This window comes from Rhea pennata, chromosome 14 (genome assembly GCF_028389875.1).
Source record: "Rhea pennata isolate bPtePen1 chromosome 14, bPtePen1.pri, whole genome shotgun sequence".
NCBI classification, from domain to species: domain Eukaryota; kingdom Metazoa; phylum Chordata; class Aves; order Rheiformes; family Rheidae; genus Rhea; species Rhea pennata.
The window spans coordinates 16,490,047-16,510,795 of NC_084676.1; the positions used below are offsets into that span (position 1 = coordinate 16,490,047).

At 43.3% G+C, this 20,749-nt stretch overlaps 1 protein-coding gene across 1 annotated transcript in view; it reads left to right on the forward strand.

Annotated features, from left to right (window-relative positions):
- ADAMTS2 (ADAM metallopeptidase with thrombospondin type 1 motif 2) overlaps positions 1-20,749 on the forward strand; it is a 186,621-nt gene that overhangs the window by 110,536 nt on the left and 55,336 nt on the right. Inside the window, exon 4 of the mRNA XM_062587339.1 lies at positions 14,539-14,741. Within this exon, the coding sequence (XP_062443323.1) occupies positions 14,539-14,741 (203 nt within the window). The remainder of the gene's footprint in view (positions 1-14,538; positions 14,742-20,749) is intronic.

Below are 20,749 nucleotides of genomic sequence, written 5' to 3' on the forward strand. Positions count from 1 at the left end.
AAAAACCCTTCTTTCTCCTCGCACATGCAGAGCAAGCCGTCAAAGACGAGGAGTCCTCAAAGTGCCTTTTGGCTCGAGCCTTTCACTTGCCCAGATAGTTACCTACGCTCTGTTTGAGTTTTGCTGTGACTCCTCTTGGGGGAAGGCTATTGGTTTCTGGAGGTTGTTTGGAGTCACAAAGAAAAGGTAGAAACCTGGCTGGGTTGAAGTCAAGCTGCCAGTATGTTTCCCTGGGGCAGGGTTTTTCTCACAGGCTGCTTGGAATGTTTTTGGCTTTACCAGGACAGTTCTAGGTAATATCTGGATCAAGTTAGATGCGGCCTTGGAAGATCAGGAAGCAAACAGGGAGGAGCTGCATATCCAGCTGGACAAGAAATTACATTTTTACCCTCTCTTTGCCCTGACTAATGGAATCAGAAGGCTGCGGCAACAGGCATTCGTCTGCCTGGGTGAATTCAGGACATATCTGCAAGACTACATGCTGTACTCTATAGGATTTTACAAAATCTTTTCACAAGGAAGTTCAATGAGTTGCCTTAGTTTCTCTGTTGTGAGACTTCAAATGGACCTGAGGGATGATTTGTGATGTTAAGAAATAATCCTGGCAGGCTAATGCTTCAGACATTTTTTCTTCACTGACTTCCTCTTTCTTTAGATGATGTCTCCTGTTTCCCGGAGCTTTGCTTGACTTTCCAGATGCGTCTTTTAAACATCTTTTTAGTGGAATTATCTGAAAATATTTAGCCCTGTGAATGTATAAACCTACTCTGTTCTTCAATGATTTTGTTTCTTCACTTGATGTCTCTGTTACCATAAATTCTGTTGTTGCAGGGAGGAAGGTCTGAAGTCAAGGGAGCCTATGTTCAGCTCAAGTTTTCATTTTGGGGAGCAAAGAAAAGAGTAGCATTCATTTGAATCTCAAGCATTGTCTGGACCCCTGGTAACTGAAACTCATGCGATGTGTGATGGTTGCTACACTGATTTCATACTGCAGCTTGACGCTCCTGCTTTATGGTTTCACTTTTAAAAGTTTTTTTTCCTTTTGCCAAGTGCTTTGCTTCCATTCTTATCACACTGTGATATTTTCTCATCTTTTTTTTTTTTTAATAACAGTGCAGTCAGGTGCTCAGAATTAGTATTTCATGATTTTTAACAAGGCTGAGAAATGTTGCTGAAAATCTGGATAATGATCTGCTATTCAGATGGCCTTTATGGGTCAAGAAGCAGGTAATAGCTTTTAGCTGGAGAACCTCTGTAAAAGGCAAATTCCTAATCTGGAGGGCTGGGCCTTTATTATATGTGACTGTGTCAAACCCACAGATATGAATCCTTTGGAAGATGCAGCCTTCCTTTTCACTCTGTCCTTTGCCTGTTTCTGTGAACTAAGGCCTTTAATGAGTATTATACTTACAAGAATTAATGCATGGATTAACTTTGCAACATTTGCAACTTTGCAAGCCAGAGCTGGCTTCTAGCGTTCGAAAATGAACACCCTTAGGTTCTTGCTTGGTTGCGTGTCCTCCTCTCAGGCACTGTTGTCTGATCCAGACCCCTGTGTTCCCTCCTGTTGGGCACTTCTGCTTTGTGGAGTGTATGTTCACTGGGATGAACCAAGAGTCCTTGCTCCAATATTTCTTTTTTCTTTTTCCCTTCAAAACCCTGAGGCTGAATTTGAAAGTCATTTCAAAGCAATCAAACCGGATCTTTTTTGGTGAACCAGGTGCTCAGCAAAACACAAGAGTGGCCCAGCTGCACTGCAGTGTTTCAGACTGTGGCATCTTGGATGAAAACCAGAATGTAAGAAACTTTTGTGAATGTTTTGGAAATTTTAAAGAAGATTAGCCAGAGATAAATTGGAAAGAGTGAAAAAGTAATGAATTCAAATTGTCTAGTTCTAAAAGAAGTATTGGAAAGGTCAAATGCAAAACTTTCCACTGAAAGCAGCCTCTAGCTCGGATGAAAATACGCTGGAGAACCAGGTAATGAGAGCACCTAAATATCAGTGACCCTTTGCTTTCCTTGGAAGCTCAGTGGGACAGTAGCAACTGTTGATATCATTTTTCTAATAAAGTTGAAACCAGTGAAAAAGTGATTGGTATTGATTAGTGTCAGCTTCAATAAATACTTCTCCAGCTGTGGAAGACCATGCAGAAGCTGCTAGTCCAAAATAAGTGATTGTTTGGTCTTGCAGGGGCTTCCAAGGCACCAAAGCCAAGCGGAGTCTTTATTCGCTGTGGTCCTTTCGTATCTTTTTCTCATTGCCTAATTTAATGGAACTAGTGTCAGCCAAGTGCAGTTTTGTCTGACTTTCAAAAACGTTAATTTTCAGCACTGATTTAGTTTCAAATCTGCGTGAACAAATACTATACGTGGATTAAAGGAGACAGTGTATGTGATACCAGGGTTGCTGAAGAGATGTGTATGAAGCTAGGCTTTTGGAGAACTATAACCTGTTCAGACACTCCAGCACCCAAAGTGTACCCTTTTCAGCTGATCTACCAAAAGAAATGAGCTATACCTCCAAACCTTGCTTCTCCTGTGCTACCAGACATCACCACTTACATTAAGTTCAGTTAGTGCTTAACTTGTTGTTTAGGTGCATACAGTTTTCTTCCTTTGGTGGGAATGTGAAAATATAAAGAATTTCTCTCTTGAACAGCTGAGAAAGTAGTGTTTTCTTGCTCAGCAAGAACTCATAAGAGAATGCAGAGCTGCTTTCTTCTGATTCAGATACTTCAGTTCAGAGGACTATATTACCACTTCTATAGAACAGTTTGTATTAGCAATAAATACTTTCAACGTACAATCAGTATTTCTGTCTAAATATTCAGATTTTTAGAAGAAGCAAGCAGAAGGATATATTTATAAACAGCATTTTACCTTTTGCTTCCTACGTGTGAGCATAAAATATGGAGAGAGAGCTCACCATAAAATATGGAGGGAAAGCTAGACAGCACTGAGTACAACTTGCTTATCAATAATACATAAATAACCCGACGAATATCCAGAGGTTCTGAAATGATGGTTGTCCTCTTGGAAGAAGGGGCATAGATGGTGCAAAAAGCTGTTGGCTTTTGGAAATATATTTATTAATTTATTATTTTCCATTTGTTCCAGTGTTCGTTGTTTAATCAGTCACAGACTTTTTAAGAATCGAGTGAACTAACAGCAGCTTGGTTGGCAAATCTTTAACCAGATAGAAACAAATAATCAGAACCAAATATTTGGATAAAACTGTAACTCATTGCAGAAACACAGAATATTGAGTGACTCTGTTTTTACCACAGTGTTAGAATGTATCAGTTAGTGGTTGTCTTTACTACTTACGTCAACACAGCTCTCAGTTACCTTCTTGATTATTCTAGCAACTGCCTTTATAAGGAATTTTAATAGTTTCTTCAGTGTTGGCTTTGACATTTCCCATTCACTATGCAAAAGTAACAGGTTGGAGGCTAAGCATGCTTTGTACACTGCTACAGTTCAGGAGGCAGCAACTATTTGAATAACTGTTTTTATCCTTAATAGCTTCCACTGTTTCTCTAATAGCTATTGACCTGTCTGGCCTTTATAGTTAGTATCGTTAAAGGGACTGTAATTAATTTTTTTGAATTGAATTTGCTGCTGTTTCTGATAGTTTGCCAACGTGCTTGTCTCCCATTAAAAACCTATTAACAGAAGTTCTAATTAAAATGTTCACTAGCAAGTGAATTGTCCCCCAGTCCTGCAGCTGTTATACCTCCTTAAAATACAAAATTCTTCCATTTTAGCTATTTTACATATATATAAAGGAATATAAAAGGAATAAAAGAATGATTCTTCTCAGCCTTTCTCACTGGATAGACACTGTGGATTTATTTTCCAAAGCCCGATCGCACTTGCTAGATTAGCAGAGTTGTCATTTAATACTAAAGCATTTTTATAATATTCTGCAAAGTGAACACAAATACGATTCTTGACCACTTTAAACCTTATTTATACTGACAGAGAAAGATGATATTGTCTTCAAAGTGCAAGAGAGAAATTCCTTTTTACATCATTCTCGAAGGCCTTTTATTTTGAGTTGCAATGGGTCTGACTTTGTCCCTGTAGGAGAGTTCTCTAAAACCTGCCAGAGAGTATTATGTCCTCCCACCTACATCTCATTTCATAGACAAGCGACCTCAGTTTGATTAGGCTGCAAGCCAATCTGAAGGACAAGCCAGACAGCACTGAGTACAACTTGCTTATCAATAATACATAAATAACCCGACGAATATCCAGAGGTTCTGAAATGATGGTTGACCCCTTAGAAGAAGGGGCATAGATGATGCAAAGAGGCACATGGAACATGTTTTTTCCTTGGAGTTATGCAATTTTTTATTTTTTTATGATACAAGCTATTGAATTTTCATTAAACTTCATACAGATAAAGAAGGAAGAACACCGAAAATGCTGAAAAATTTCATGCAGCAGGTTTGAAGCAACCTGTTTCCCTTCTTTCCCTTGAATTGTCTTATATTATTAAACAAGTCTGTGAAATGGGACTTGAAGTGCTTTGTTTTGTGTTGGAAGAGTAACACTTGATTTCAGATCAACTGAATCTTTATTTTTTTCTTCATTTTTTAAAAACTTTCAGTGTCCAAGTCCTTTTGACCCAAAAGGAATTAAAAATATCTTGGAACTGCCAGAAAGCCAAACAACTAAATGTTGACCTGGCTCTAATCCCTCTAAAGCCTAGAGATATTAACGCTAAATTTATCTTGAAAAAGGAACATTAAAGTCCTGCCCATGTGCATTGGGGAGATGGAATGCCTTGCGAAACTCGGATCTCACGTCTGCCTTTCCTGAAGCTCACAGGGTTTTCGCAGCCTGTGGCTCTCGTGGGGCTGGGAAGCATGAGGTTGGAGCAAGCCTTGAACAGTGCCTGGAGGCAGTGGGAAATTGCAGCAGCAACGCTGGCCGTGATGCATTTTCACCTTCCCCTTCTGCATTTGTGTTACTTGAACGTCCACCTCCTGATTTGCTTTCTTCTCAGCCTGTTTTGGTAGCTACACATCCATCCATCTTCCTCCCTTCCTTCTTTCTCCTCTCTCTTGATTGCTGGTGCATGCTTGTTTAAGCGCTGTATTTTGAAAGTATCATTTCTCAAACGTTGTTTTCAGGACCGAGGTTTCACACCCCCGCGCTGTAGTAGGAAAAAGCAGTATTTAGCCGGTTGCCCTTTTTAGCACCTGACAGATTCAGACTGCAATTTGAGAAATTCCTGCTTCCTCCAAGTTAGCTTTGTCTTTTTGACAGTCTTTAATCAAATGCAGCTGCTTTTACTACTGAAGAAAGGCCAAGCAGATTTAGCAAGAAAGGGTATTTTCAAAACATAGGGTAAATTACAACTTGTTATTGCCCTGATTGAAATCCTACCAGCATAAGTAGCCAAAGCATCACGCGTTGCACTGCCGTTGCTCGGACTGCCTGGGTGATGCTCCCTGCTTGCTAAATTCAAATTAAACTTTTTTTTTTCCCTGCCTGCTGATTTCTGGTATAATATTTTGAGACGTACAAGAAGCTGATTGAATGTAGAGGAAGTTCAGATTGCACACATTTTTCACCCTAGTGTTTGGAAAACTTTCTTCCTACACTTTCCTTTAAAAAGTGAACAGAGCAGACTGTTTACACTGTCTAATTAAAAGATCACTGTGATTGTATAGAAGCACAGGAGCTGTTTGCAGTGTCATCTGTGTGACACATTATTTACAGTGATGAGATTTATACTATGTTTATTATAATAGACATCGAACACATTTAATTGGATCATTTACAACTTCGTGGGACTTTATAGCTCACAAAAGAGCTCCCCTTTAAAAATGATGATATAATTCTACTTTCAAACATTACCAAAAGGAAAGATTTGTTGTTCTGTGGCTATGGCTGAGAGGCATTGGAAAGATATGTATTTGCTTCAGACTTGTTATTTTTCATAGGTATTTCTAATCTATACTTACTATATTTATTTCTTCATCTTTTCTCCCCACCTGCCTCCCCTAGTGGTAGGAATTTGAGATCTGTTCAGCTGTGTGTTTTTTAATGTTTGTTAAACTTCAATTAAACTTAATTTCCCCTTCTTGCAGCATGGATGCCTCATAGCAAGACACCTGGCGTTTCCCTGTAAGCTGTTGGTATTCAGGCCTCGTTGCCGTGCTTTGGCATTTCATCCTGCTAAAAATGCAAATGAGATTGTTAGACACGTCACCTGCAAAGCCAGGGGGTCAGCGAGGTGCCTTATTTAATGTGCTAATTTACTGTAATTTCCTCATGCTTGGAATACGGATCGCCCCTTCGAACAGCTCAGTGGCAGGCTTGAAAACAGCCCGTAAGCGTTTCCTTAAAGCCCGGTGGTGGTAGCGGGGGGAAAGCGGTGGGTCATATCCTGACCCCTCGGTCAAAGTGAAGTGAAATGAGACTGCGTTTGGGACGTTTTAGTTTCTTCTTGCACCCGTGGATAGCGTGTGAGCTGCCGACACGGAGCGCCCGGCTGCTGCGGTGCCTGGCTGCGGTGTGCCGCGGGCTCCCCGTGCGCTCCCCGTGCTTAGTGACGGATGTTTTATTGCATAAACACTGCCGTGATGCTAAGTACTGTGCAATTTAGTGAGTTAATTATGCATTAGCTGCAAATGAGACCAAGCAAGTTTTCGAGCTCCCTTTTGCAGCTCTCTGTGATTCGTTTAAAGCAGAGCCCAAGTTACGAGTGGGCACCCGTGAACGGTGCGTGGGGGCCAGAGGCGGCGTAACTCGGCGGGCGCAGGCGCTCTCGTGCAGACCGTGTAAACTGGTGCAACGGGGTAAGTCAGGCAATACCTGCTTTGCAAGTCTCAGACTCTAAGATACCGGCCTGTTTACAATGACTTGCCAAAATATTTGCAAGATAAGCATTTTCCAGATGCTATCATTAAGTCAATGCCAAGTGAAACTTAAAGGTTGACCCATAAATTAATTTTCTACAGAATGGCTTCCCCTCCCCCCCTTTTAAGCTTGCTTTTAATTCTCCAGTTGCACTCATCTCGCTCTTTCAGTATTTCGTGCTAAATTGTGAAATCTTTATTTGCATTAGTAAGGTTGATAGGTGAAATTTTTCTGAAGGATTTGTTTTTCTCTTGGAAAAACTTGATGTTCTACTCTCAAAATACTCCGTTTCAGCAAGGTCAGAATGGTTTGTTTGCCTGGTTGGTTTTACCTTTTTTTTTTTTTTCCCTCCTTTTTGACTATTGTGTTCGAATACGAAAGTTAAAATTGCAGCACAATGCATTTCATGGCTTTGCAGCAAAATATGTTAACCCAAGATGTTACCTTGCTATCACTTAATCTTTTAAAAAAGCAGTTGTCTTTCATCGCTGTGTTACCCATTGCCTGATTGTGGGTTGAGTTTAGTTTTCAACTCTTCAGCAGTGTAATACCTTTTCTTTGTTGTGGCATGCCAGAAAATACCTCCTTGGCACCAGCTAGCTGCGGTTATTCTTAGTGCCTCTTGGCCGGCTCTTTGCCAAGACGTCCGCCTGGCCGTTGTCACTGGGCTAATTGGTGCTGCCCGGGGAAAAGACTTATTTTTCACTTCTGGAAGTTCTCCTGTATTTTGCCACTTTGGTAAACGTTCAGCTTTATTAGTCTTTGTAACTGTGATTCAAGAAGACCCTTGAGCTCATTCCTCAATTTAATGTTACTGTGCTGTGGTAGAGGTGACAGTGAAGAAAGGGAATTGAGGTTCTCCTATCCTCGTAGCTCGGATGATAACCTCACCTTTGCTCCGGGCTCGCCGGGTGAAGGAAGCGGAGCGCTGCACCCAAACCGTGGTTATAATGACGAAGATGTCGGGTGCGTACGTGTTTGTGCGTTTGTAAATAGCACAGCAGCACGCAGCTACAGCACGGGTAACGTGCATTCATTTGGCTAATATGGGACAACTGTCCTGCCCAAGGAAGGTTCTGGGTCAAAATCTGACTTGCCTAGAATTGGCGTTAAGAGGCAGGACGCTCATAACGGGATCATACGATTAGCCAGGTGTGCAGCCCCCCAGTTTCCATTTAAATTCCTGCTTTTTTTGCAGATAAGGGCTGGAGTAGGATTCGTGACCTCTTTGAGGATACCGGCTGCATATTTGTTCTGTGGGCTGCACTAGTGTGGTCTTGCTCTTGGTTTATACAAAAAAAGTGGAAGAGAAAGAATTTGAACACACACCCAAAAAGAATTTGATACTTGATCTTAGGTAAGGGTTTACCAGGCGGCAGCCACCGTGTTAATCCGTGATTCCAGAGATCACATGAATCCTGCGAAAACCAAGTTCAAGTTAAATTTCTGTTGAGGCACTGTCCTCTTGGGGATGCTTTTTTAAACAGGACTAACTCTGTAGCACGTCACCGTTGTACCGTGTGCGATTTCCTTCTCCTGTATAGGCTGTTTGCAGTTTGCTTTCACCCCACAGCAGCTCTCCTCCATTTTAGTTCACCTTGATGGATTTACCCAGTTTTCTTATGAATGATATATAGCATACGGGCCCAAACGCAGGCTGTAGTATGAAAAAGGGATTTATAAATTATGAAAGACCAAAGTGGCTGAACAGGAATGTAAAGGGGAGAAGGAGAGACAGATAGAGGATGTTTAGAGAGTGAAAGAGAAAGCAAAGGGAAAGGTGAGAAGGACTGCAAATATCAGTAGTTTTATATATATAAAACGGCAAAATCAAGGAAACTATTGGTTTGCAAATAAACGAGGCACATCATAAATGTACACAACCGGCAGGAATTAAAAAAAAAAAAAAACAAAGCTGAGGAACTTGAAAAACGTCGGGATAAAGAGCAAGATTAGTTGGCTGTTTGTTGCTGTCTTGGACCTCCGTGGTTTGGGCTTCATTTACCAGGGCAGACAAATGAGGACTTCAGTACGTACGTGAGCCGGCTCGTTGGGGGCTAACAGCGAAGTCGGTCAGTCGTGGAGGACAGGCAGGGCCGGTGGACGCGTAGCAGGGAGCAGTACGGGCAGGCGGCCGGCGATTTCGCGCGCCGTTCCCGAAAGAGCAGCCCCTTGGCAGGCGCTCTGGCGCTTCGCTGCCGCCGAGCCCGCGTCCGCCGCGTTCGTGGCAGCGGGCGACGGACGGCCTCGCGCCTGCGCTGCGATGGCGAGTCCCGGCCTCCGAGGCGCGTTGCTGGTGGCCGCGTTGCAGCCGAGCAGCGCGCGCTCCGGAGGTGGCCTCGCCGCCACGCCGGGCTGCATGTGCAGGTGTGCGGCCGCAACAGCCCTGGGTCCAGCGGTGCTTCCCTGGCCTTCGGTCTGAGTCACCGGAGTTAAAATAAAAAAATAATAATAATAATAAAAAACCCCCTGTTGTTTACAGCAGCCAGGAGCTCCTTTGGAAGCGTGGGACCAGGGGTCAGGCGCGATGCAGTGAGTTGGAAAGGCTCTGTCTCGCGAGTCCACCAAGGAGGTCTTCTGCAGTCAGCTCAGGTATCTGCCTGGTCCTGCTGTGACAAATGAAGCATCTGCAAAGGAAAACAAGCTGCATTGCAAATGTTGGCCGGTCAGTCTGAATGCTGCACACTCATATTTAAAAGGAAATTAGAGTGGCTTGCTCTGTTGGCAAGCCTCAGATGATGGCTGTGAACAAATCCCATAGCTGAGTCTCCCACCTGCCTGCCCTGGTCTCTGCTCTGTGCTTTCCCCAAAACACCTTTCCCCCCTACAAGGAAGAGAAGGTAAAAACTAGTTGTTGTTTTGTTGGGACGCTGTTGCGTCTGTGAGTCTGGCGAACCCTGAAGCAGATGGTATTTTTAAAGTGCAGTAGATTCACAAGAGACTCCTAAGAATTGTAGGTGCAACCGTATTTCCCTGAGCTTTGTGGAAAGTGTTATCAAACAGCAGAACAAGATCACAGCCCAGGCCTGCGGTTCTGCTGGGTGTCATGAAGGGAGCGACAGAAAACGCGGGGAGAGGCAGAGTTCTCATGGCAGGCAGCGTGTTCACCCTTCGGTAACTCACAGCATCTGTTTGACAGAACGGGTAAGGCAGAATCAGAAGATCTGCTGTAACTAGGTTTGTGGAAAGCACATGATATCAAAGATTAATGAACAAGGCAAAATTTCCCAGAAAATAAGGTGGTGTCAGAGATCCTGAATTGTCACAGGTGGAAAATTCCTGTATCAGACTAGCAGGGTGTGCCGGGGGGGTCCGGTGTTAAGACTTTGATGCTGTGGTTGATACAGGCTGGATGATGGCTTGAAGCCCTGCACAGGTTCACAACTGGAACAGTTTCTGTGCGAGAGCAAGCAGATGTGACTGTGGACTGGGACCCCGCACGTTGCTTGGAAGAGAGCAGAGCGGAGGGAGCTCATATGATGTGTAATGGTGGAAACGATTTGCACCTGCACAGTACAAAGACCTTTTCTGTTTAGGTCTCGATGTGCTCTACACACAGTAATGAATCACGGGGCTGTCACAGCTAGGGACATCATCTGGTTCTTGAGTCAGCAAACGACAAGGATTTTGCTACCTAAGAGCAGGTGGGATCGCCTGCTTGCATTACCTGCAAGCAAAAATGGAGGACACCTAAAGCTGGGTTCTGCACATGCTTCTCCCTTGGCAGACTGTTGCCCAGGACTCAGCTATCATCTTCCAGCATCACAGGGAAGGTCTGTGTCAGAGGCAGGCAGACAACCCAGCTTGCCTGGCTTCCAGTTTTATGCTTTAGCTACAAGCACAGCTTTGCCTTCTATCAACGACTTGGTCACTTTTTCTGTTGAGCTGGAAGATGACTTGCAGTATTAGGAGAAAATCACTGAAACATCAATGATCTTTTTAGCTGGCTTGAAAGAAAAGGCAGAATTTGTGAGGGATTTGTGGGTGAACTGTTGCAGTGCTGCTGTCCTTTGATTTATTCTGGATAGCCAGCTCAAGAGAAAAATAAAACTCTGTCTCTCAGGGTTTAACTTTCATAAATGTGAACTTTTTCTAGTAGGAACAAGAAGATTTCAAAACTGGCTATTGTTAGCCCCTGCAAATGCCAAGTGTCTGCTCTTGGGAGATGGAGAACAAAGTTGGCAGCAATAATTAGTGGCTGATGCACTGATTTGGCAAAAGTTACTGAAAATGAACATCTGATGGAGAGGTCTTGGATGATTTAGTAAAATACAGTGCAGCCTGAGATGACTTTTGGAAAGTTATTGTACAAGGTGCTGGGGTAATTAGAAGGAAGATAATTTGTGAAAGGGGAGTTTGGTGTCCCATTTAGTTCTTTGAGTTATTCCTTTGTCTTTTCTGGCACATTGTTAAGAATATAACAATACAGCAACAGAATTATCTGAAGTAACAGGAAAGTTGAGATGTCAAATCTAAGGTTAATGGGTGGATAGGGCAGAAGCTCAAACCTGACAAATTTCTGATTTACCATGGATGGAATTGTGTTTCACTCCTTCTATAGTAAGGTATGGGTATTAATTTGATTTGGATATTACTGTCATTTATGAGCAAATGCGACATTGGCATAACGTAGTATGGGCAAATGAATCCGACAGTTTGTCACCCAAGAGACGGCGAGGCAGAGGAGTGCAGATGAGGAATGTGTGATGTGTGGTCGGGCTCTGCGTGGAGGCATCCCTCGCTGTCACGAGAGAGGCCCCCGGGAAGTCAGTGGGAAGCCAGGATGTGAATCAAAAGTCTTGCAGCTACTGTCAGAAATGTTTTGAGCTGGGCTGCTGGTATTGGGACGATTCCGGTGGCGGCTGGAGCCGGCGCGGCTCGCTCTCCGATGGGGAGCACACGGGGTCGGTTCCTCGGCAGTGCCAGTGCTACCACGCTGCCACCCAAGGGACAGAGATGAATGAGGGTGTGGGGGATTTTATGCCATCAAGCAAAATTTAAAATAGTTGGCACCCACTGATAGTGAGAGGACTCCCAGGGAACCTCGGGAGTCCCCGGGACTGTCAGGGTTAGAGGGTCACAGTGCTGAAATGAGGAGCAAAGAGGGAGGACAGGGAGTTTTCCCTGGATGGTAGGGTCACGTTGTGCTTCCAGCTGATTTACTCACAGCAGGAACAAAGAGCCCACGCCAGCAGTTAGTTTGACTTCAACACATGAGACAGGAAAGAAAGGAAAGCACAAAAGCTCTAGATGCCTTGACAGCTAGCTGTCCGCCAAGATAGCAGCGCGGTGGCGGGGGCTGGCCTGCCCCGCAGTGAGCAGAGCTGCCGCCCCGCGCGCCCCGGGAGCCCCCGTCCGCAGTCTCGCGCCCGGAGGCCGTCCCTCGCCCGCTGCCAGCCACCGCGGCTTTGCGGCAGCTTGTCCAGTGGCTTTGGCCGTGCTGCTTATCACTGTAGTTTTTGTAAGCAGCAGAGAGCGGACGCGACCCGCAGCCCCTGCCAGCCTATCTCACTTTCTAGAGAGCTTGTAAGATTTATTGTTAAATTTTAAAAGTAACTGTGATTTGCCTTACAGATCATGAATATATGATTTGCCCCATGATCCTATAGCGAATCTCCTGAGACCTCTGTGATAGTAAAGTAATTACTTTTGGGCGCTAGCAAGGATTAACTGTGAAGCTTTCCCAGTGGAGCAAACCACGAGATGGGGCTGCAGCTGGCTGCCTGACAGGCCTGGAGCCCTGATAAAGAGCTTTCCCCATCGCGGCGAGGCTTGGCTGCTTCCCTCCGCCACGGCCAACCTGCAAGTGACAGCTGGGCTCTGCGTGAAGAGCAAATTTTCGTGCTGAATCATTCATTCTGCCCAACCTCATTTTAAAAACTTCCAGCAGCCCCAGGAGCAGAAGCTGCTGGGAGCCTCGAGGCTGGCAATGTGAAGACGGTCGCTGGGTTCACTGGCTGCATCAAAATCTGCCCTCCCTGGAGAAGGCCTTTGTGGCTCTGTGGGGGTGTAGGAGCCCCACATGGGTATGTTTTTGGGCCAGGTGCTGGCATGTGGGACTCTGTGGGGCGATAGAGGGAATAGCTTCCAGTGCAGCACAGGGGTCTCGTGTCCTTAAAGGTTGGGGAAGAAGTGGTAAAAGGCTGTCCAGGCATGTATGTCTTTCCACGGTTGTCCTTTGAGTGCAGGTCTCTTGCAGGAGGCACAGAGACGAGCATCTCTCCCGCTCAGGCATGTGCAAGACACAGTGCAAAGCAAAGGAGAAGGCCAGTAGTGGAGATGGGAGATGGGGGGCAGCGTGCACCTCTCCGCCGGCCAGCTGGAGGCCCGATGGGGCTGCCCGGGCTGCGGCAGGCAGCTCTTGGGATGCTCTGCGCCCCTCACGCCTTGCCCAGGAGCTGCTGCGACGGGCACCTAAGGAACCGTCCTAAGGCAAGAGCACACGTAACGAGCCTAATAACCTGGTGACTTGTTCATCTCCTCCACATCAGCCCCTTCTGATGTGAAAACTTGAATAAATGAAGATGGAAAATCCACTTTCTTTTGTAGCGTTTCCAAGTGCTGTTTCTTGCATCTGCTTTGAAGGTGACAACTTTCACTTCCAGCCTTTGCTTTCTGTTATGTTTTTTCTGAACTAAGCACTAGAAGCCTTTAATAAATCCACAGTTCTCTCCCTGCTGTTCTGAGCCTCTTTGAACAAATCTTTTTCTACCGTTCACTGGAATCAAGAGACTCTTGCTGGGCCTCCTAGGGGCCCATTGTAATGCAAATGGTGATAATGATATTAACGGTAATCGTTGTTATTCTATAGGGTGAAATGTCAAGAGTCCATATTTTCAAGTTAGTTTTCAGTATGCAGAAGCCATGTCAAGCATATCCCGTTCTGTCAGAGCGCGTGCTTTTTCTATGGGGGCACTATTAGAAACAGTTAATAAATCTGGCCAGTCTTGCACCTGATGTTCTTTGACATACAGTAATGCAATGTGACATGACAAATTTGGAATGAAGGATGAAAAGCTGCTAAAAGAAATACTTTCATGTAGCTACAACTGAATTCATTTTATATCTAAAATATGTTCCTGAGTTGTAAAGATAAAAAAGATCCATGTCACTGCTCTTGATTCACTTGTGTGTATCTGGGAAAGGAGTTGAGGTGTTGAAAGGGTAGGACTGCTTTACTGCTACGTGTCTGAGTGTGAAAAAGTTATATCAGCAACTGCACTTGCCTTGAAATATGATTCTGGGGGCCGGAGGATCATGTTTTGAAGTGTGGTGCCTGTCTTTAACGATGGTTCTGAAGCTGAGGACATCTGTGGTAGCACAAGGCCCCTGAACAGTCTCGTTCTGTTACAAGCGTCTCTGAGTGTTCTCCTGCAAACAGCTGCATTGTTCTCATCAGACACGGGTATGACTTAAAATACTCTTGGCCTTGTATTTATTATGCGATACTGCTTGTAGAAAGTGTTGCTTTTACTTTTCAAAGTAAAGATCTTTTGGGTGAGATTGCGCCGAAATATTATTGTTAATTGACATTAAGTGACACTCGGGCTGTTACATAACATTCGGAAAATAAACGCTGCTACGTTGGCTTTATACCAGCTTTGCTGAGACCTGACTCTGAGCCTCTGCTGGTTGGTAACTCGTTTGTGTGTTTGATTTCAGAGGCTAACCTCACTAATTTGGATAGTCTCGACGGTGTGTTGAGGTTTATCGAAGACCGAGTGCATAGCTCCAGGCGGCGCTATCGCCGACACGCGACTGATGATGATTACAACATTGAAGTTCTGCTGGGCGTTGATGACTCAGTTGTTCAATTCCATGGGAAAGAGCACGTTCAGAAGTACCTGCTGACCCTGATGAATATTGTGAGTACAACCCTGGTAACTGCCCTGTGGGGAGACAGTGAGACCAGAAGGAATGTAGGTTGGCTTAGCCACTTGAGTAAGACATCAAAGATGCCCCCATCCGTCAAAACATACTTTAAACATTTTAAGAGTCCCACTGCCAGCTTTTTCCTTAGCCCCTTTTCCTTCTCTTCCTTCTCCCCTGTTGGCTTTTCTGGAAGTGGCCTGGATTTTGCCCCTGAAATTATGTCATTTTCTTCAGTGAGGAAAAAGCCCTGCTTGTGTGTTTCAATGGATGGGGGCACAGGGCGAGGGCCTAAGGTCTTTGGAAGTCATTTTACTTAAGATATGTATTCTCTTAAACTAAGCTCCTGAGGAAGACATGGTTTGGAGAACTGTGTTCAAATATGGTTGTATTAGAAACTTAAATTGGCTTACACATTTTTAGAACTACTCAATTCTTTGATTCCTCAACAATCACTTTAGGTCCCAGGCCACCTAACTACTTCTCTACTTCTTTGTTTGCACCATAGTAAAATGTTATGCAGTATATCACTGAACTTTCTTAAACTGATCTAGTATTTACTCAATGGCTGACATCTTTTGATTTCCTTAGTTAAATATTTAATCTTCAGAACCATTATCTGTGCAACAGACTATATACTGTCGTAGTGATGAAAGCAGACAGACACTAGAGAATATTACATTTGAAAGAACCGTTTTTCCTTTCTAAATGTCATCACAGTAGACTTGGCCATAAGCAGCCCTTTAGTACACCTGTCAGTAAGCAAGGACTCTATCTGGGGGGGGGGGGAAATCAAATTTTGAAGAATCTTCTCTGTTATAGATCAGAATTGAAATATGTTTTGTTCTTTTGGCCAAAAAAATGAGAGAGAGAAGCTCTGTCCAGAGTGATTGTTAGCCCTCCACTTCATTGGCAGCTCCTTTTGAGATTACATTTGTCCTTCTCATTCTCATCTGGAACAGGAAGCTCTTCTCAATAAAATACACTTCTGTAAAAACTTCAGTTTCTGCAAACATGTTCTTAGTGAAACATAGTTGAGCAAAACATTGTAGGTCTGCTCTGTCTGCTGAAGCTTAAAAAGAAACTTAAAGAATGCATACCTACAGTGACTTCTTGACACTGCAAGCCATGGAGACAGATATATAGATATAGACATATAGAAATATAGACAGAAATCCAGGCTATCAAGTACATTTTGCCTGGGATGTATTTTTTCCAAGATATGTAGTTTCATTATGAGGCTTGTTTTCTTCTTCCTTTATTACATTCTTTTAACAAAATATAAAATGTCACTGTTTTTCATTTTAAATGAGAAGTGGAATACAATTTAAGAAAATCTCTTGTGTGAAATAAATTCAATTGCACTGACATTTTATAACAGTATTGTAAATCCTTAGAAAGCTAGACTAACATTAGAGTTATAGGGTACTTAGTGTATGTTCAGATGGCTGTAAATATATATATTCCAACAGAAAGGACATAGTGAATTTTATTTATTTGTGTGGTTTGTTTCCTCTGAGGCTTAAAACAAAATCTACAGAGAAACAGATGTTTTTCTACTTCTCTAAATTAACAAGCCAAACAGGCTTAACCAGGAATGTGGCAAGCAGGCTGAAATAGATTAAACAAGACTCTTTACTTATCATGTCACTTAAATCTATTTTTAAGGAAAAAAGCATACAGTAATGGTAAAGAACCCATAAATGTTCCAGCTCTAGAATATACTTGTTCCTAATTTTAGCAAAGCTTCCAACACAAATTGTAAGAAATAACAACTCTTAAGCATGCTGTCTCTGCAAGTGGTTTAGAAATTGCAGCCTGTGTGACCATATCCACAGGGCTGTAACAAATCTTGGCATAGGCAGTAAGTTGTTCTGTTGTGAGATCTGAGATAGAAACGTGTCTTTTGGGGGTCTGAGGATGTGTCTCTTCCCTTTGTGCCCAACATGTGGTAAGGCGTTGCTATCCCTAAGGCTCTCAGGAGGCTCTGGGAAGCCTTTGGGAATCATTAGGATTGTTTCATTCTTTCCTTCTTCAAAACTCAGCCAGTTCCTGACCACTATATTATAGCAGAGGGACAGGGATGGTGGTGAGCAGTTCTCTCTTTCTGGCTCTCCAAGCTTTACTCAAGAACAGAGGAGCAACAGTTTGTTACTGCAGGATGGAGTGCCTCTAGAAGAAGTATCAGATGATGCTGGAGTCCCTTACCCTGCACGTCCAATCCTTTTTGATCTTCATCATGCATATCCGATCCTTTCACTCGCCTCCCCTTTCATGTCTGCGGGAGCTGTGTCTCCTGGCTGCTGGTTTTGCACAGCGCAATGTGGGACGCGACGCTGTCTTCTTCCATCAGCAGATTGGTAGCTCCTCTAGCTCTTGCCTACAGTGCTAGAAAAATGCAAGGAGAAGTGCTATGTAAATGATTGCTTTGGTCTCCTTTGCTGATATCCCGTTGTTCTCTTTTCCAGCTCCCTGAGAAGTTCTTTTTACCCCTTTTTAGAGAAAAAGAGCGAATGTGAAAAGGCTTGGGATCTCTAGCTGTTAGGTGTTGTGTGTGTAGAGCATGCTTCTGACTGGATGCATAGGTCCAAGAATACCTGAAAGAGAATGGACAACTAGGGAAAATTCCAGCTGACCTTTTAAATCTCGTGGAAGATCATACTATGGCCGTCAGACTGCATGTACCCTACGAGGTTGTGGGTACAGTCAGTTAGCATTGCACGGTAACACAGCATTAAGCATAAAATCAAAGACTACACAGTAAATAAAAAAAAAATAGTAGTGGAAGTATTTGCTGGAGATAAGAAGTGATCAAAAAAGTTGAGTTTCTGTGGTTCCAAAAATAAAATAAATCCAGGTGAATTCTCCCTTGTGCCCAAACTGCTGAAGGCAAAATTCTTTGTCCGTTCCCATAATCGCTTTCCCAGAAACATCTCCCAGCATGGCTCCTTCTCCCCATTTTGCTTGATTCTGCTGTGTATGATGGCGCTAGCAGTTGTCCTTAATTAACTTTTCCCAGGGAACTTGGGCGGAACCCCATCACCAACCCAATCAAAACAATATATTTTTTTCAAGCCAGTGCAATGACTTACTCAGTAAATCCATTTTATGCAGCTTAAGCGATGTGTTACAGTCCACACCTAAAAACCATAAAGTGAGAGAAAAAACAGGGGCTGGGTGTCCTGGCTATCTTGACTAGCTATGCTAATAGTTATCCCAAAGTTTGGAAATGAAGTCACGGTCCCAAACGAATGGCGATCGATGCCAGAGGATTTTTAACGCCTTGGGCTGCAGCCACGTATCGCCTGACTGTGCGCCAGCCGTTTCGCTGCAGTGAGCTAGGCCTCTTGCCACCCCGTTTTTAACCTCCAGATAGTTGCTCGTACAAAAACTTTGGTTTATCTTGCTCCCCTTGCTCTGCTCAGCACCAGGGGGACATTCACTTCGGCTGGGGGTCAAATGCCGTTGTTCTCACTTCGGAGACCCTCGGCTGCCTCATGCTTGCACCATATTCTTCTGTACGTCGTGCTGCGTTTCTTCTTGGGTAGGATATTATCTTGCACAGTCGTCTGTATTTCCAAGTTTGAGCCCACACATTGCACAGATTAGATGTATTTATAGCGTGCAGGAGCACTGTAGCAGGCGAAAGAGATTTGGGGAGGTATATTGCAGCTTACAGTGTACACAAGAACATGCATAGTAATATAATTTCAGCAAAAAAGAAGGGCAAAAAAAGGCAGAGATTTTATCTGCTTGTACAAGTGTTTGGGAAATTCTTAAAAAGTACTAGGCTAGAAACACCTTGTTTGTTGTGAAGCAAAAGGCTTTTCACCGTGGGACACTTTGAGGTTGGATGGGCATTAAAGAAGCGTAGTTAAAGTGTATGATTGTACAATATTTCCACTGTTCAAAGTAGTGAAGTCTCATGAAATCAGCTCAACTGCAAATGTTTTTGGATGTATCCATCTGTCTTGACTTTAAATCTGCAACTTTCATCCCTCTCTCTGTAACTGTGATTTTTCCCAGTAAGGGCCCTGCTGTAACCTTTCCTTGTGTATTTTGCCTTCCTTCCTCCATTCCCACGACAGTATGTTTGAAGCTTGCATCGAGTACCTCATTTTCTAATGCTGACAGTTTTGCTCCTTGTGTATTTTCTGAAAGAATTTCACTAAAACCTATGTACTTTGATTTTAAACCATTTCTGGGCGGGAGGCAGGGAAAGCAGCTGTGTAAGGGATATATGGCCCAAAATCTTTTTGATGCTGAAACCCATCTCCTCAAAGCAGTTAGGTGCCTAACTACTATTATTTCCACAGGAGCTAGACCCTAAGTAGGATTTAGGCCTCACTTTGGGCTAGATTTGTCTGAGTATTTAGTCATTTACCTGCCACTGAAATCAGAGGGAGTCGGTCTTAAAAATCAGCCCCTGGGATTATGGCTCTCCCTGCGTTTAAGTGAAACTTGAGCTCCAAAGCAAATGCATTAAGCAGATTTTCATTTGAATAACTGAAATCAATGGGAGATATGCAGCTGGGAGCTTGGGAAGGTCCCACGAGGCTTTCACTCGCATCTCCCAGCACCAAGCAGGTCCTTGGAAATGTGGCCCTGAGGCAGTCTGGAGTATGTTGTGTGCCCTCTTTAAAGGGATGTACATGATACCGCTATTATATGTGAGAATCCCACTTTCGCGTCTTTGGATGGTGATGGATGAAGACTTTCAGGTACAGAGCAGCAAGTCCCAAATGTGAGGAAAGGGCAGAAATGCCATTGCATTTTAGCTTGACAATTGGATGAAAACCTGCAAAGCTTGTCTAATTCGAGCTGTTGGAAAGGAAGTGGTGATTGAACACACTGAAATAATGATGCGCTCCATATTCGGAACCACATTTTCTATAAACTAACAAGCTTTTTTAGGACAGGAAGGTTATTTTGGTAATATAGAGTTGACTGGGCTTTTAAAATTAAATAACTTAAAAGCACCAATGATTAATATGCACACTTTAGATCTGAACTAGCTCTAAGAAATTCCGCACATAACAAATGCAAGAGCAGTTCTACTCATCTTAGGGATTTCTGTTGTTAGTAGTTGAATTGCAGCTCGTTAAAATTTTAAATATGTGTATGAGAGCTAACTCCATTTTTAGATTGTTTGTTATAAACTAGTAGGTTTGACTTTTGGGAAGAAAAATTTTTGATAAGGCCTCAGAAGATTATTTTTATTCATTATTTTGACTGCCACACTATAGTGGATGTGAAAGTTGTACATTATATTGGATGTTCAGTAGGTCCCTTAGGAAATGCTCTTTCTGAGCTCCTAAAGGTTTTATTAGTTTTCACAGGGGTATTATTTCCAATGTCAATTAGATGAGCATTTCTCATGATTATTAAATGGAATATGCCTTGCCTGTTGTATGTAGCCCTGAACATCACCCAGGTTTTGGTATCATCCCTAAGGAAGAGAATGATTACTGTTAAAAGAAACATTTTCCTTTACTCCAAGTATCAACATGGACTTTAGCTGTAAAGGTTGCAGTCAGGGGCTTTTGAGAGGTGACACTTGTGGTCTGCGTGATGGAGTGGGGATAATTAGAATCAGCTTCCAAATTTTGGACACTTTCCTAAACCAAGCCACTTAGATTTGAAGAGTTTGCCTTATTATTGCATTAACACTACATCTCCGTCTCTTATATTAATTTCAATAAAGTAATCCACTTAATTGTTTTATGATAGTATAGCTAATTTTATTAAAATGGTCTTGAGACTGTATTTCAAACAAATGCTAATCCTTTTGGTGCAAACATAATTTATTTCCAGTGTTTAGAGAAATTTCTCTAAACACTGTGCTGTGCTTTAGAGGCAAAAACTGGGCAGTTCCAAGAGCCTGAGGGAGTAACTAAGAAAAATAAATTAGTCATGAAGTCAGAAAACAAAGTCTCTGACCTTTCTAAAGCCAGTGGTACAGACAGAAACGAGATAGAGCCCGTAACACCGCGCTAACGAGAGC